Below are 15,608 nucleotides of genomic sequence, written 5' to 3'. Positions count from 1 at the left end.
AAAAAATTCAAATAAAAAAGTTTATATATTTTTAGTAGCAATCTTCACATTGTAGAGATGTGTTATTTTTCTAAATTCCTTTTTGCTTTTTGGGGATTCTGTAGGTAACAGAGGGCTGTGGTCCAGCCTGTTGAAGTGTGCCTGTTAGTGTTTTGTAAGCATGTGTGTGCTGTCTCAATCACTTGCTGCTTGAAGTTGCTCCAGCAGGGTGTGCTAGTGAAGTATGATTCTATGTTATGGGTGTTTAGTTTAATGTCAATTAGCAGGCTTGGTCCATTGGTGAGCTGGCTGTGAAGGCATTAAATACTTCAGATACTTCCTGGCACATGCTCTCCTTTTCTGAGTTTCTGCTACAGTGACAACTATCTTTCTCCCAGGCTTTTTTGCCCAGGGATTGAAGTGTTGCAGATATTTCTCTTACTGTCTGCAAGGGATGTGTCAGGGAACAAGAAGATCACTGCAACACATGAATCTGCACAGGCGCAGGATCCCGACAAGGCATACAGGCAGGCGCGCCTGTCACCAATGATGGAACTGGCAGGCACTAGGACCCAGGCATGCCTGTCGGTGCTGGGCGGGCTATTTAAGGAGCACCTCAATGATGATTCACTGCTGACTGGTCTTCAGCTTTTCCCTGTGTCCTGCTGGTCCTGTGTGATTCCTTTGGTGCTGACCCGGCTTAATCCTGACCTGACTCTGATTGCTCTCCTGCTCCTGGTTCCTGACTTCGGCTCTGCTCCTGACTTTGGCTTTTCCTACTGATTCTGTACCTTGCTGCCCGACTGTTGATGACCTTGGCTTCCTTTGACCCTGCTCCTGTCCTGTGTCCTGGCTACCTACCTGCTCTGCTGCACATTAGGCATTATCCAGAACCTGCTCTGTCTGCTTTTACAATACTCAAATCAGAGGATACAATGCCTTCTCAGGCCATCATCTGCAAGAGCCACAAGCAACCACCTCAGGCGCTCTTGTCCCCCTGGTCCCTAGACTCCCTCTGTTCCAACCTCAGCGGGGTCAGGGCTAGTGACACAAGTGAGGCCGACCTCGTCAATTCAGTCTCCTATCAGGTACATGACAGGATGTTCTCTTTTGGGTGTAGAGGAAGTAAACTGCAGCTGTCCCCCATAGTAGAGGTGGTGAGCGACTGGTTGAGTGGAAAGTAAATACGAGAACCTTTCTATGTTATCCTACTTTGGAACATGAACATTGAGATATCACTTCAACCTCAATTGCTAAGATATCATGTCCTCTGATATTTAATTGCCTAGTAAGCGTAGCCCTGTGGAAAGGGGCCCAGAAAGTCTAGAAATAAATGGAGAATATTAAAGACTGTATTCAATATAAAAAAAACCTCCAAACATTTTCTCTTTCCCTATGCAGTGCAGAGGATAACATCGGTTGGGGCGGTCCTGGGCTCCCTGATGGGACGGGAAAGTCTGGGAAAGGCTGCGGTGAAAGGGGGCCACCCCCTTCCTCCACCCGCAGACGTGATCGAGTGGCTATAGAGTCACTCAAATCACTTCTACATAAAAAGCATCGCCAGCTGAAAATTTTGATACCAGGATGATGACTGCAGCTGCAGACATCATCCCATTACAACCACTTAAACCCCAAGACATCATAAGACGTTCCCCACCCAGGGGGAAGTGGTTAAATAGTTATTGCCAGAGAGTTTAGAAAAAAATGAAGAATATTAAAGACTGTGCAAAAAAACTTCTTTTTTTGTACTTTATTTTTTGTACTTTTTCCACCCAAACATTATATTTTTTTAAGCTGAGGCCCTAGAGAATGAAATGGTTGGTCTTGCAAGCTTTTATGTCACAGTATTTGAGCAGTAGTTTTTCAAATGCAATTTTTTGGTAAAAAAATACACTTTTCTGAATTTTAATGAACACAAACACAATAAAGCCACCCACAACTCCGCCCCCAGCTAATCACTAACCATGTCTCAAACTGCCAACCAAATCATTTTAGTCATTCCTCCCAAGACCTCTTTGTCTTTAGCTCTCTTGTCACCGCCTCCCATGCTTGCCTTCAGGACTTTTCCAGAGTCTCTCCCATCCTCTAGAACTCCCTAACCCAATCTGTCCGACTATCTCCTACTCTATCCACTTTAAGGTGATTCCTTAAAACTCATCTTTTCAAAGAGGCCTATGCTGCCCCCACCTAAAAAATATACATTTTTTTTTACCACCAGCCCATCCTGCACAGTTATTACCTTTTGTATCTCTTTACCCTCCATCTTAGATTGTAAGCTGCAATGAGCCGGACCCTCTGATTCCTCCTGTATTAAATTGTATTGTAATTGTACTGTCTGCCCTTATATTGTAAATCGCTGCGTAAACTGACGTTATATAAATCCTGAATTATAATAATAATATTAATATAGACTCAATTTTTGGTAAAATATATAAGATTTTCTTATGCCTAGTAAATAGATACCCAACATGTTACACTTCAAAATTGTGTACTCCTATGGAATGGTGCCAAAATACGATACCTAAAATTATCCATAGGCAATGCTTTTACAGTTGCAAGAAAAAGTATATGACCCCCTTGGGATTACGTGGAGTTTTGCATGAATTGGGCATAAAATGTGCTCTGAACGTCATCTAAGTCACAACAATAGAAGAACACAGTCTGCTGAACATAATACTACACAAACATTAGATGTTGCCATGGTTTAATTGTACATAACATGTAAACATTCACAGTGCAGGGAGGAAAAATTATGTGAGGCCCTAGCTTAGTGACTTCTGCCAGAGCTAATTGGAGCCAGGAGTGAGCCAACCTTGACTCCAATCAGTGTGATGATATTGGATGTGTTGCTGACAGCTGTCCTGCCCTTAAAAAACACACACCTGTTTTGGGTTTACTGGTTTCAAGAAGCACTGTCTGATGTGAACCATGCCTCGCAGAAAAGAGCTCTCAGAAGACCTACGATCAAGAATTGTTGACTTGCATGAAGCTGGAAAGGGTTGCAAAAGTATCTCCAAAAGCCTTGATGTTCATGTGTCCACGGTAAGACAGACTGTCTACAAATGGAGAAAGTTTAGCACTGTTGCTACTCTCCCTAGGCGTGGTCGTCCTGTAAAAATGACTGCAAGAGCACAGCGCAGAATGCTGCATGAGGTAAAGAAGAATCCCAGAGTGTCAGCTAAAGACCTACAGAAATCTCTGGCACATGCTAACATTTTTGTTGACACATCTACAATAAGGAAAACATTAAACAAGAATGGAGTACATGGGAGGACACCACGGAGGAAGCCATTGCTGCCCAAAAAGAATATTGCAGCACGTTTGAAGTTTGCAAAAGAGCACCTGGATGTTCCACAGCACTACTGGCAAAATATACTGTGGACAGATGAAACCAAGATTGAGTTGTTTGGGAAGAACACACAACACTATGTGTGGAGAAAAAAAGGCACAGCACACCAACATCAAAACCTCATCCCCACTGTAAAACATGGCGGAGGGAGCATCATGGTTTGGGGCTGCTTTGCTGCCTCAGGGCCTGGACGGATTGTTGTCATTAATGGGAAAATGAATTCCAGAGTTTATCAAGACATTTTGCAGGAAAACGTACGACCATCTGTCCGCCAACTGAAGCTCCGCAGAGGATGGGTGATGCAACAGGACAATGACCCAAAGCATACAAGTCATTCAACAAAACAATGGCTGCAACAGCACAGAATACGCCTTCTGGAGTGGCCCAGTCAGAGTCCTGACCTCAACCCGATTAAAATGCTGTGGCATGACCTTAAGAGAGCTATTCACACCAGACATCCCAAGAATATTGCTACACTGAAACAGTTTTGTGAAGAGGAGTGGTCCAAAATGACTCCAGATCATTGTGCAGGTCTGATCTGCAACTACAGGAAACGTTTGGTTGAGGTTATTGTTGCCAAAGGAGGGTCAACCAGTTATTAAGTCCAAAGGTTCACATACTTTTTCCTCCCTGCACTGTGAATGTTTACATGTTATGTGCAATTAAACCATGGCAACATCTAATGTTTGTGTAGTATTATGTTCAGCAGACTGTGTTCTTCTATTGTTGTGACTTAGATGACGTTCAGAGCACATTTTATGCCCAATTCATGCAAAACTCCACGTAATCCCAAGGGGTTCACATACTTTTTCTTGCAACTGTAACACAATGGACACAGACCTCCACTCACTGATGGAAATACATTAGACCTTGTTTTCTCCCGTCTTTGCACTCCCTACAATCTCACAAACACCCTCTTTTCTCTGATCACAATCTCATCACCTTCACAGTCTCCCCGTCTTCAAACACTTATCCCTTCGAACAGCAAACAATTACCCGCAGAAACCTTCACAACTTTAACCCTTCTCTTTTCTATTCTGCAACTGACCAACTCTATGACAGAATCTCTCCCCACACAAAGCACACGACCATTACAACCTTGGCAGACTGACAACACCAGAAATCTTAAGAAACATAGTCGTTGCCTGGAGCGAATGTGGCATAAAACCAAATCACACCAAGCTTTCACCCTATATAAATCTGCTTTCTTAACATGCAATTCCTCCCTCCATGCTGCCAAACAAGCCTACTTTGTCACTCTCATCAGTAGCTTGTCATCCAGTCCTCGTCATCTCTTCTCTACTTTTAACTCTCTACTTTCTCCACCTTCACCTCCACCCTGCACCTCACTCACTGCTTACAAGATTGCAAATCATTTAAAAAACAAGATTGGTGCAATTCATAGGGGCATCTCCACTGCACAGACATCCATCCCACTTGGCATACCGTATACTAAACTTCCGTCAACACTTTCCTCTTTTGACCTTGCTACTACTGAATAGGTCACTAGGTTTTCTCAGAAGCCCATCTCACTACCTGCCCCCTGGATCCTGTCCCCTCACAACTACTCTGGTCAACCTCTTTTTCTGTCCTATGCTCCCTTACTCACATCTTCAATCTCTCCCTCTCTAACGGTGCCTTCCCCACCCCTCTAAAGCATGCACACATCACTCCCATACTTAAAAACTCTCCCTGGACCCCACCAACCTGAAAACTTAAGACCCATCATCTCCCTGCTGCCATTTACCTCTAAACTCTTAGAACGCTTAGTCTACAATCGCCTGAGCTCCTACCTCACTGACAACAACCTTCTTGACCCTTTACAGTCTTGCTTTCGCTCACTACACTCCACTGAAACTGCCCTACTAAAACTCACTAATGATCTACTAACTGCTAAAACCAATGTCCACTACTCCATACTCTTACTACTTGACCTCTCTGCGGCTTTTGATACTGTTGACCATCCCCTCCTCCTCAAAAAGCTCCACTCTCTTGGCCTGCAAGACTCTGCTCTCTCCTGGTTCTCCTCCTACCTATTGCAGCGTTCCTTTAGCGTTACCTATAACTCTGGCTCATCCTCTCCACTCCCGCTTTCTGTAGGGGCTGATCAAGGTTCTGTCCTTGGACCCCTTCTCTTCTCCATCCACACCTCCTCCCTTGGTCACTTGATAAACTCCCATGGCTTTAAGTACCATCTCTATGTTGATGACACACAAATATATCTTTCTACTCCTCACCTCACCCCTTCAGTCTCCTCTCTCATTACTAACCTACTAAGTGACATATCGGCATGGATGTCACTCCACTTCTTCAAACTCAATCTTTCCAAAACAGAGCTCTTAGTATTCCCTCCAGCCTGAGTCCTCTCCCCTGACTTCTCCATCAAGATCAATAATACAATCATCAGTCCCTCCCCTCATGCCAGGGTACTAGGTGTAATCCTAGACTCCCATCTGTCCTTTCAGCCCCAAATCCAATCGCTGTCCAAATCATGTAGACTTCACCTCCGCAACATCTCCAAGATACGGCCATTTTTTAACATCGGAAACCACTAAGCAACTTATTCACTCCCTTGCTTTCTCTCGCCTTGGCTATTGTAACTCCCTCCTCATTGGCCTACCTAATCGCAGGTTATCCCCTCTTCAGTATATCAAGAATGCTGCTGCCAGACTCATCCACCTTACTAACCATTCTGCATCTGCCACCCCTCTCTGCCAATCCCTCCACTGGCTTCCCATTGCCAATGGATAAAATTCAAAACATTAACAATAACATATAAAGCCATTTATAACTCTGCCCCAAATTACCTCAACGATCTTGTCTCTAAATATCACCCAAACTGTACTCTCCGCTCCTCGCATGACCTCCTGCTCTCTATCTCCCTTGTCTCCTCCTCCCATGTTCGTTTCCAAGACTTCTCCAGAGCTTCCCCCATCCTCTGGAGCTCTCTACCCCAATTTATCAGACTATCGCCTACTCTGCTCACTTTTAGGTGATCTCTTCAGGGAAGCCTATCCTGCCCTCAGCTAATAATGGAAACTTCTATTCCTCCTACCATTCCATCCCCCACAGTTACTACCTCTTGTACCACTAGCCCCTACCTCTTAGATTGTAAGCTCCAAGGAGCAGGGCCCTCCTAACCCTCTTGTATTGAACTGTATTGTTGCTGTATTGTCTCCCGTTATATTGTAAAGCACTGAGTAAACTGTTGGCGCTATATAAATCCTGTATAATAATAATAGCAATAATAATAATAAGTAGCAGAATGTGTTTTAAGGTGCAATTCTAAGTATTTATATGCTGTGTGTTAGAAATATCTTACAACAGAAAAGATGAAATAACCTGTGAGCCACCTTAAGTATTCAATATAGAATTAATTGCATAAGTTCACAGGCTCCCAATTACATCCTTATTCCATGTAGTATACTCAAAATGAACAAAATAGAAGGTGCCGCGCTCTTATATTAGGATATAAGGATATAATGATATAATCAATGCAATATTTAAATAGCAGACATAATATTTCTATGAGAATTATATAGGGAAAAGGAGGAGAAAAAAAAAAATCCTTAATTAATAAATAATTAATCTCCTTTTAAAACTAAAAAAACTCTAAAATAAATATATTAATCTATTAAAAATATCTAAAAAATAAATGAGTTAAAAATATGAATTTATACTGTTTCAAAAATAAATTACTAAATATAAATCAATTTATATACAGTTGCAAGAAAAAGTATGTGAACCCCTTGGGATTACGTGGAGTTTTTCATGAATTGGGCATGAAATGTGCTCTGAACGTCATCTAAGTCACAACAATAGAAGAACACAGTCTGCTCAACATAATACTACACAAACATTAGATGTTGCCATGGTTTAATTGCACATAACATGTACACATTCACAGTGCAGGGAGGAAAAAGTATGTGAGGCCCTAGCTTAATGACTTCTCCCAGAGCTAATTGGAGCCAGGAGTGAGCCAACCTTGACTCCAATCAGTGTGATGATATTGGATGTGTTGCTGACAGCTGTCCTGCCCTTAAAAAACACACACCTGTTTTGGGTTTACTGGTTTCAAGAAGCACTGTCTGATGTGAACCATGCCTCAGAGAAAAGAGCTCTCAGAAGACCTACGATCAAGAATTGTTGACTTGCATGAAGCAGGAAAGGGTTACAAAAGTATCTCCAAAAGCCTTGATGTTCATGTGTCCACGATAAGACAGACTGTCTACAAATGGAGAAAGTTTAGCACTGTTGCTACTCTCCCTAGGCGTGGTCATCCTGTAAAAATGACTGCAAGAGCACAGCGCAGAATGCTGCATGAGGTAAAGAAGAATCCCAGAGTGTCAGCTAAAGACCTACAGAAATCTCTGGCACATGCTAACATTTTTGTTGACACATCTACAATAAGGAAAACATTAAACAAGAATGGAGTACATGGGAGGACACCACGGAGGAAGCCATTGCTGCCCAAAAAGAATATTGCAGCACGTTTGAAGTTTGCAAAAGAGCACCTGGATGTTCCACAGCACTACTGGCAAAATATACTGTGGACAGATGAAACCAAGATTGAGTTGTTTGGGAAGAACACACAACACTATGTGTGGAGAAAAAAAGGCACAGCACACCAACATCAAAACCTCATCCCCACTGTAAAACATGGCGGAGGGAGCATCATGGTTTGGGGCTGCTTTGCTGCCTCAGGGCCTGGACGGATTGTTGTCATTGATGGGAAAATGAATTCCAGAGTTTATCAAGACATTTTGCAGTAAAACGTACGACTATCTGTCCGCCAACTGAAGCTCCGCAGAGGATGGGTGATGCAACAGGACAATGACCCAAAGCATACAAGTAATTCAACAAAACAATGGCTGCAACAGCACAGAATACGCCTTCTGGAGTGGCCCAGTCAGAGTCCTCACCTCAACCCGATTTAAATGCTGTGGCATGACCTTAAGAGAGCGATTCACACCAGACATCCCAAGAATATTGCTACACTGAAACAGTTTTGTGAAGAGGAGTGGTGCAAAATTACTCCATATCATTGTGCAGGTCTGATCTGCAACTACAGGAAACATTTGGTTGAGGTTATTGCTGCCAAAGGAGGGTCAACCAGTTATTAAGTCCAAAGGTTCACATACTTTTTCCTCCCTGCACTGTGAATGTTTAGATGTTATGTGCAATTAAACCATGGCAACATCTAATGATTGTGTAGTATTATGTTCAGCAGACCGTGTTCTTCTATTGTTGTGACTTAGATGACATTCAGAGCACATTTTATGCCCAATTCATGCAAAACTCCACGTAATCCCAAGGGGTTCACATACTTTTTCTTGCAACTGTATATATATATATATATATATATATATATATATATATATATATATATATTCCACCTTTACATCATAGGAATCAATAGTGTCCACCAAGTCCCCTCAGAATGAGATTCATTAAAATCCCTGCAATTGTTAAACCTTCTGCGAGACTTAATACTGTTGTCTGCAAACAATTGCTAGGTCAGTTCCTCTGTGGAAAAGCGGACTGTATGGTTATCCTCCTTGCTCCTATGGATCAGGCTATGGATAAATCCTAGATGGGATTGTGCCTCCAACCGATAACCTCTGCTTTTCTCCCTTAAAATAAAGCTTCATTTGCAGTAGGGAACTACTTGGCAACCAGAACTGTAGAGGTGTATGGAGGCCTGAGGTGCAAGCAGAAGCACAGCTCCAAAGATTTCTGATCTAAATATTGCATTGATTATATCATTATATCCTTATATCCTAATATAAGAGCGCGGCACCTTCTATTTTGTTCATTTAGAAATATCTTAATTGTCAACTTTGGGTAAAAAAAAAAAAAAAATACAACTTAATTTTCTTTCCACATTTTTCAAAAATGTGTGGCAAAAAATTATATTTCAAAAAATGGCATTTGTAGTGTCTGCTTACTGCATCTGAGGAAATGCTTTCTGGTGGGCCTTCCTGACACACAAGGGCAGTGATGATTTCCTTCTGCTATCTAAGACAGGATTTGTGTCTCTCAGTGGATTTACGGTAGATCAAAAAGGAATTATAAATTGCAAAATTGAAAAGATAAATGGAAGGTTTGTCGTACCAATTGTGGGTTCTTCTTGTTGCAAGATATGTCTGGACCACATGATCATTATAATCAACTCCCCCTTTATGAATTTATTGTGCACATATTCAGGTTTCTGGACTTGGCCATTCCTTCCGTGGATTTCCATGGGGGTGTTGTTGATTGAGGAAAGCATATTCTGTATATGTCTCATTTGTCTCTCCACTTCATAGCCAATACTTATTCATTTCACAAACTTTTCGACTCCCCTCTTTGTAATCTTGTATTCACCAGCCTTTGCGGGAAGCCTTCCTATTAGCTCTTACTGTGCAACATGCTAATGTTTACTTCCAGTACAAATTGTGGAAAAGGGGCAGGCTGGTATAATAGTTATCAATGTATAGATGATAACCCTTTTTCGAAGAGAGGGAATACAAGATCCCAAACAACTTATCCACTTGCTCAAATATAGTCTGGGCAGTCAGGCTGATGCATCTGGGTGTCATTTCTCTCGTACACATGGAAGACATACGTGTACCCCATATCAGGCCCTTTTACCGGAGCTGAACTACTTGATGCCCAATGAAGTTTGCTGTGCAAATGTGTTTTTGAGATGTACAGTTGGGAACATTTCTCGAGGAAAACATTAAGAAGTATCCTAATTTTATAAGGTTGATCATATGCAGGGTCATTTTGGGGAAGGCGCTGGGTCTTATTACTGAAATGGTGAAACTGCATGTTTATTAAATGTCTTGTTCTTGGCATAATGGATGAATAAATGGGCATGTGATAGATGGGATGGGTGAATCCGTAAGAGTATAATTAATTTTTTTTTCTGAGTCCCATATTAAATGTGAGTCTCAAAAAGATTTTAGATCCCTCTACTGTTAACTGTTTCCATTCATTCGGAAGGGCATAACTTGAAGTTGAGTTGTTGGCGATTCATTGTTGGGCATAAAGGTTGAACTGGTCCACAACTGAACGTAACAAGCCATGCATGAAAAATAGATTTAAAAAATCAATGGGTGCAAAATTTTCCATGTTGGCCTTAACGCCTGAGTGGCCAGAAAAAGGGGGAATGTTATCTGCTCCTGAGTTAGGGGTAAGTCATTGAGGGTTTTGAAGTGCATATGGTAGAATGGCATGGGCTCTAACCATTCGTGGCTGACATGACAACCCACTAATATTTGGCCTTTCTTGCAGAAATATTCTATTTCCTGTGGATGCCACAGCACTAGTTGTGGAAGGCTGCTCCTCACCAGAATGCCTTTGTTTGGTGGGCACACTTTCCTCCTCTGATTCTGTAACAGTTCCATTACTTAACACCGGTTCCTAATCTGAATCAGAATCACAGAGAGCTACCCGCTGCTCCCATCAGTCATACTGAGGATTTGTTATGACAATTTTTTAGAAAAAATGTTGACTGTGGGCTGTGGTGACACACTGCTGTGATGGGGACACTGGGACAGATGTGGCCGCACAGATGAGGGTGCACTGAAGTGTGCTATTGAGGCTGCACTGATGGGCACTGATGAGGCTGCACTGATGGTTGCTGATGAGGCTGCGCTGATGTATGCTGATGAGGCTGCACTGATGGGTGCTGATGAGGCTGCACTGATGGGTGCTGATGAGGCTGCACTGATGGGTACTGATGAAGCAGCACTGGTGAGTGATAATGAGGCTGCTTTGATGGGTGATAATGAGGCTGCTTTGATGTGCGCTGATGTGCATTGATGAGATTGCATTGATCAACCTGAACTGATGAGCACTGATATGCACTAATGCATTGCACTGAGGCTGCACTGATGGCCACTGATAAACCACATTATTGTGCACTGATGAGGCAGCACTGATGGGTGCTGATGAGGATCCACTGATACGGCAGCACTGTCGGACACTCATAAGTGGCACTGATATGTACTGATAAGCTGCAGTGATGAAGCAGCACTGATGAGGCAGCACTGATGGACGCTGTAGGGCACTGATGGGCACTGTAAAAATGTAAAACACACTGTGCTGGAACAGATTGGTATCTGTGTGAGAGAAAAAGAATTCTCAAATTCGTTCTGACACTGCAGCAAACACTCATGATAGGCAGCTCTCCAGCTTAACAGCCAAGTCTATGGTCACCTCTCACATTCCACGTGAGACTGCCCAGAGCACGGGCTTCTCTTTTGTCTTTCTCCTCCTCCACTTCCTCCCTTTCTGTCCTCCTGGGACCAGGGGCGGACTGACCATTGAAGAACTCGGGCACTGCTCGATGGCCCGGGGTCAGTAGGGGGCCCCATGAGATGTCCCTGGTACCTTTCATAGGTTTTTCTGGGTGTGATTTGAGTGTGGGCAAAGACACAGGGGCCCCATGATCCCCTATTGCCCGGGGACCCCATGAGTTGTCAGTCCGCCCCTGCCTGGGACTTGTAGTCCCATTGAGACCCTGGCTTGATGGGGAACTACATCCCCATAGTTTCAAGAAGCAACCAGTAGTCTGTTTTCTGTCCCAGACTGCACAGCAGCCAATCACAGTGTCCTGTGCTATATTGGGCAGTGATCAGGGTTTCCTTCTGACTCACTGTGGCTGCATCACATGCCCATTAAAATGCCCTGTGGCCAGCTCTTTGTATCGCTCCTCCTCTGGATCATTGTGACTAGAAGGAGGAAAAGCAACCAGTGTGTGGGAAGTTGCAGCATTATAATGACAGTTTATTCTGTGTGGCATCGAGCAGGAGCACCGCAGACCTAATTTCTAACCAACATGTACCTAAAATCTATATTTTGAATATTTTGTATCAGTGATACAAGGGGAGGGGGTTCAGGGAATGTGGGTCTGTGGTCACAGGGACACAGGGGCTCTATGATCCCCTTTTGCCCGGGGGCCACATGAGTTTCCAGTCCTCCCCTGCCCTAGACATAACACTTAAAGATCCTCCCCCTGCTGTACAGTATTTTTTTGCTTTGTTAAATGGCTCCACCAGGGGCGGACTGACAACTCATGGGGCCCCCGGGCAATAGGGGATCATGGGGCCCCTGTGTCCTTGCCCAAACTCAAAAAAGCCTATGAAAAAGGTACCAGGGGCATCTCATGGGGCCCCCTAATGACCCCGGGCCCTCGGGCAGTGCCCGAGTTTACAAATGGTCAGTCCGCTCCTGGGCTCCACATGGCAGTGCCCAGCTACCTGTGTCTTTTTTGATGATATTTTGCCTATTAATCTTGAAAACTCCCAGAATGCCATATTGAGCATCTGTGGGGCATCCTCAAACAGAAGGTGGAGGAGCGCAAGGTCTCTAACATCCACCCACTCTGTGATGTCGTCATGGAGGAGTGGAAGAGGACTCCAGTGGCAACCTGTGAAGCTCTGGTGAACTCCATGCCCAAGAGGGTTAAGGCAGTGCTGGAAAATAATGGTGACCACACAAAATATTGACTCTTTGGGCCCAATTTGGACATTTTCATTTAGGGGTGGACTCACTTTTGTTGCCAGCGGTTCAGACATTAATGGCGGTGTGTTGATTTATTTTGAGGGGACAGAAAAGTTACACTTATACAAGCTGTACACTGACTGCGTCATATTGTAGCAAAGTGTCATTTCTTCAGTGTTGTCACATGAAAAGAAAGAATAAAATATTTACAAAAATGTGATGGGTGGACTTCTGTGAGATACTGTATATTCATACTATTCATGTGGTCACCAGGAGTCGGCAAAGACTTGTCTTTAATTTTGAGGGATATTTTGAATTACAGAATGAAGCATTGATTGTAAACCATTCACCATAACTATGCAGACTTTGTCAGTTCAATTTTACTTCAAATAATCTCTTTGTTTTTGATAATATTCCACCTTTCATGCTTGTTTTCTTATTGGGAAGCTTGTTAAATGAGTCCGCACTACTTCATTCCATTTCTGACACTAATTAGCTCATCAGCAGCAACTGTAACAGCTGTGGTCCACTGGGAAGTCTTAGAAGTGGTGACTGCAAAGTTGCTATATTTAAGTTGTGAGTGGAGTGACAGCTTTACAAAACCTATAAAAGCATGTCTGAATTAAAGAGAAAAGAAATGCAACAAGAGTTGCACTAATATCCACAGGGCCTCTATGAATTACATTTTTCAATTTACAGTATTCATATTGTCTAGAACATTTTAGAAATTGTTGATTTTAAAGGGCATAAATCTAAGCGATGAGCTCATCTTCTAAGAATGTCTCTGCAACTGATACCAACTTTGTTCTGGTGGGGCTTATTGAAATTGAATCATTTCGATATTTATGTGCCCCTTTGGCTCTTGCATCATTTTCAGTCACATTGTTTATCAGTTCTATGATTGTCTACGTAACCTGGACAGAGAAAAGCTTGCAGAAGCCTATGTACATCTTAATATGCGTCTTAGTTGTCAATGGGATAGTGGGGAGCTCATCATATTTTCCCAAGCTAGTCATTGACTTGTTGTCTGGATGTTCAACCATCTCACTCACAGGATGTCTCTGCCAATCTTTCTGTCTCCAGATTTATGCAACTAGTGAAATGTATATTTTTACGGCAATGGCATATGATCGATATCTGGCTGTAGGCCACCCTCTGAGATACCACACTCTGATGACCAATGTTACAACTAAAAAAATAACACTTGCCATATATGTTTATAATGGAGTATTAGTAATTGTGAGTATACTGTTGACATTAAGACTAACATTCTGTGGGGTGAATATCAACAATGTCTATTGTGAGATCCTGTCTCTACAACCGCTTGCATGTAACGATATAACAGTTAACACCATCTATGGAATGATTTATACCTTGTCCTTCACAATTAGCTGCTTGCTTGTAATAATGTACTGTTACATAAGAACAGTTGTCATCTGTCTGAAACTTTCTGCAGAATCTTCTCAAAAAGCTCTGCATACGTTGATGACTCATGCATTGGCCTTTTCCATTTATTCTGTCACCCTCTTGTTCGTTACTTTGAGGTACAGGCTAAACAAAGGTCCTGTAGTAACTGCATTTGATGTCCTCATACCTTTGATCGGTAGCAGCATATACACTTTTGCAAACCCTCTGATCTATGGAATAAGGACCAAGGCTCTAAGAGAAAAAATTGTATGCAACTTGCATAAAATGGTTGGCAAAACAAAATAAAAAAAGTTTATATTTTTTCACTCTCTATATCATTATAGAGATGTGTTATTTTTCTAAATTCCGATTTGCCTTTTTGGGATTCTATAGGTAACAGAAGGCTGTAGTCCAACCCGTTGGAGTGTGCCTGTAAGTGTTTTCTAAGCATTTGTGTGAGCTTGTTCTGGCAGGGTGTGCTAGAGGAGTGTTGTCCTGTGTTATGAGTGTTTCGTTTAGCATCAATCAGCAGGTTTGGGGGGCCTTATCAGCTGGCTAGGAAGGTATTAAATATTTCAGATACTTCCTAGCACTTCCTGGCTGGTCTTTTCTGGGCTTCTGCTTGGTGAGGATGCTACAGTGACAACTGTCTTTCTCCCAGGCTTTTTGGCCCAGGGATTGAAGTTCTGGAGGTATTTCCCCTACTGCCTGCAAGGGATGTTCTCTTTTGGTTGTAGAGGAAGTAAACTGCAGTTGTCCTCCATAGGAGAGGTGGTGAGTGACTGGTTGAGTAGAAAGTAAGAACAAGAACTTTTCTATGTTATCCTACCTTGGAACATGAAGATTGAGATACATTTGAATCCCAATTGCCAAGATGTCCTTTGATATTTAATTGCCTACTAAGTGTAGCCCTGTGGAAAGGGGCCCAGAGAGTCTAGAAAGATATTAAGAAAAATAAAGACTGTATTCTATGTAAAAAACAAAACACAAAAAACAACAAACATTTCCTCTCTCCCTATACAGTGCATCAGTTGGGGCGGTCCGGGGCTCCCTGATGAGATTATAGAGTCTGGGAAAGGCTGCGGTGACAGGGGGTCATCTCCTTCCACTACCTGCAGAAGTGATCAAGTGGCTATAGAGTCACTCAAATTGCTTCTACATAAAAGAGCATCACCAGGTGAAAATGTTGATACCAGGATGATGACTGCAGCTGCAGTCATCATTCCAGTAAAACTACTTAAACCCCAGGATGTCATGTGATGTTCTCCACCCAGGGGGAGGTGGTTAAATAGCTATTGCCAAGAGTTACAGTGAGATCTGTCATTTTACCATTTATGCTCTTTATGGTTTATACTGTTCTTATTTATGTGTGTACTTTACT

The 15,608-nt window shown here is 42.7% G+C and overlaps 1 protein-coding gene across 1 annotated transcript; it reads left to right on the top strand.

Moving 5' to 3' along the window:
* Positions 1-13,579: 13,579 nt before the first annotated feature.
* Positions 13,580-14,771, top strand: LOC149438381 (olfactory receptor 51E1-like). The gene has a single exon (XM_089659878.1). The coding sequence runs from the start codon at positions 13,580-13,582 to the stop codon at positions 14,531-14,533; it is 954 nt and encodes a 317-aa protein (XP_089516004.1). The 3' UTR covers positions 14,534-14,771.
* The last annotated feature ends 837 nt before the right edge of the window (positions 14,772-15,608 follow it).

The sequence above is a fragment of the Staurois parvus genome, unplaced genomic scaffold (assembly GCF_062004578.1).
Source record: "Staurois parvus isolate SC_StPar_1 unplaced genomic scaffold, SC_StPar_1.0 ptg001192l, whole genome shotgun sequence".
Taxonomy (NCBI): Eukaryota; Metazoa; Chordata; class Amphibia; order Anura; family Ranidae; genus Staurois; species Staurois parvus.
Note: the sequence above shows the minus strand (reverse complement) of the source record. Positions and strands in the feature narration are given on the sequence as shown.

What these genes read in the sequence shown, in the direction of transcription:
- LOC149438381 (XM_089659878.1), top strand. Translation starts at nt 13,580, where the DNA reads ATGAGCTCATCTTCTAAGAATGTCTCTGCAACTGATACCAACTTTGTT.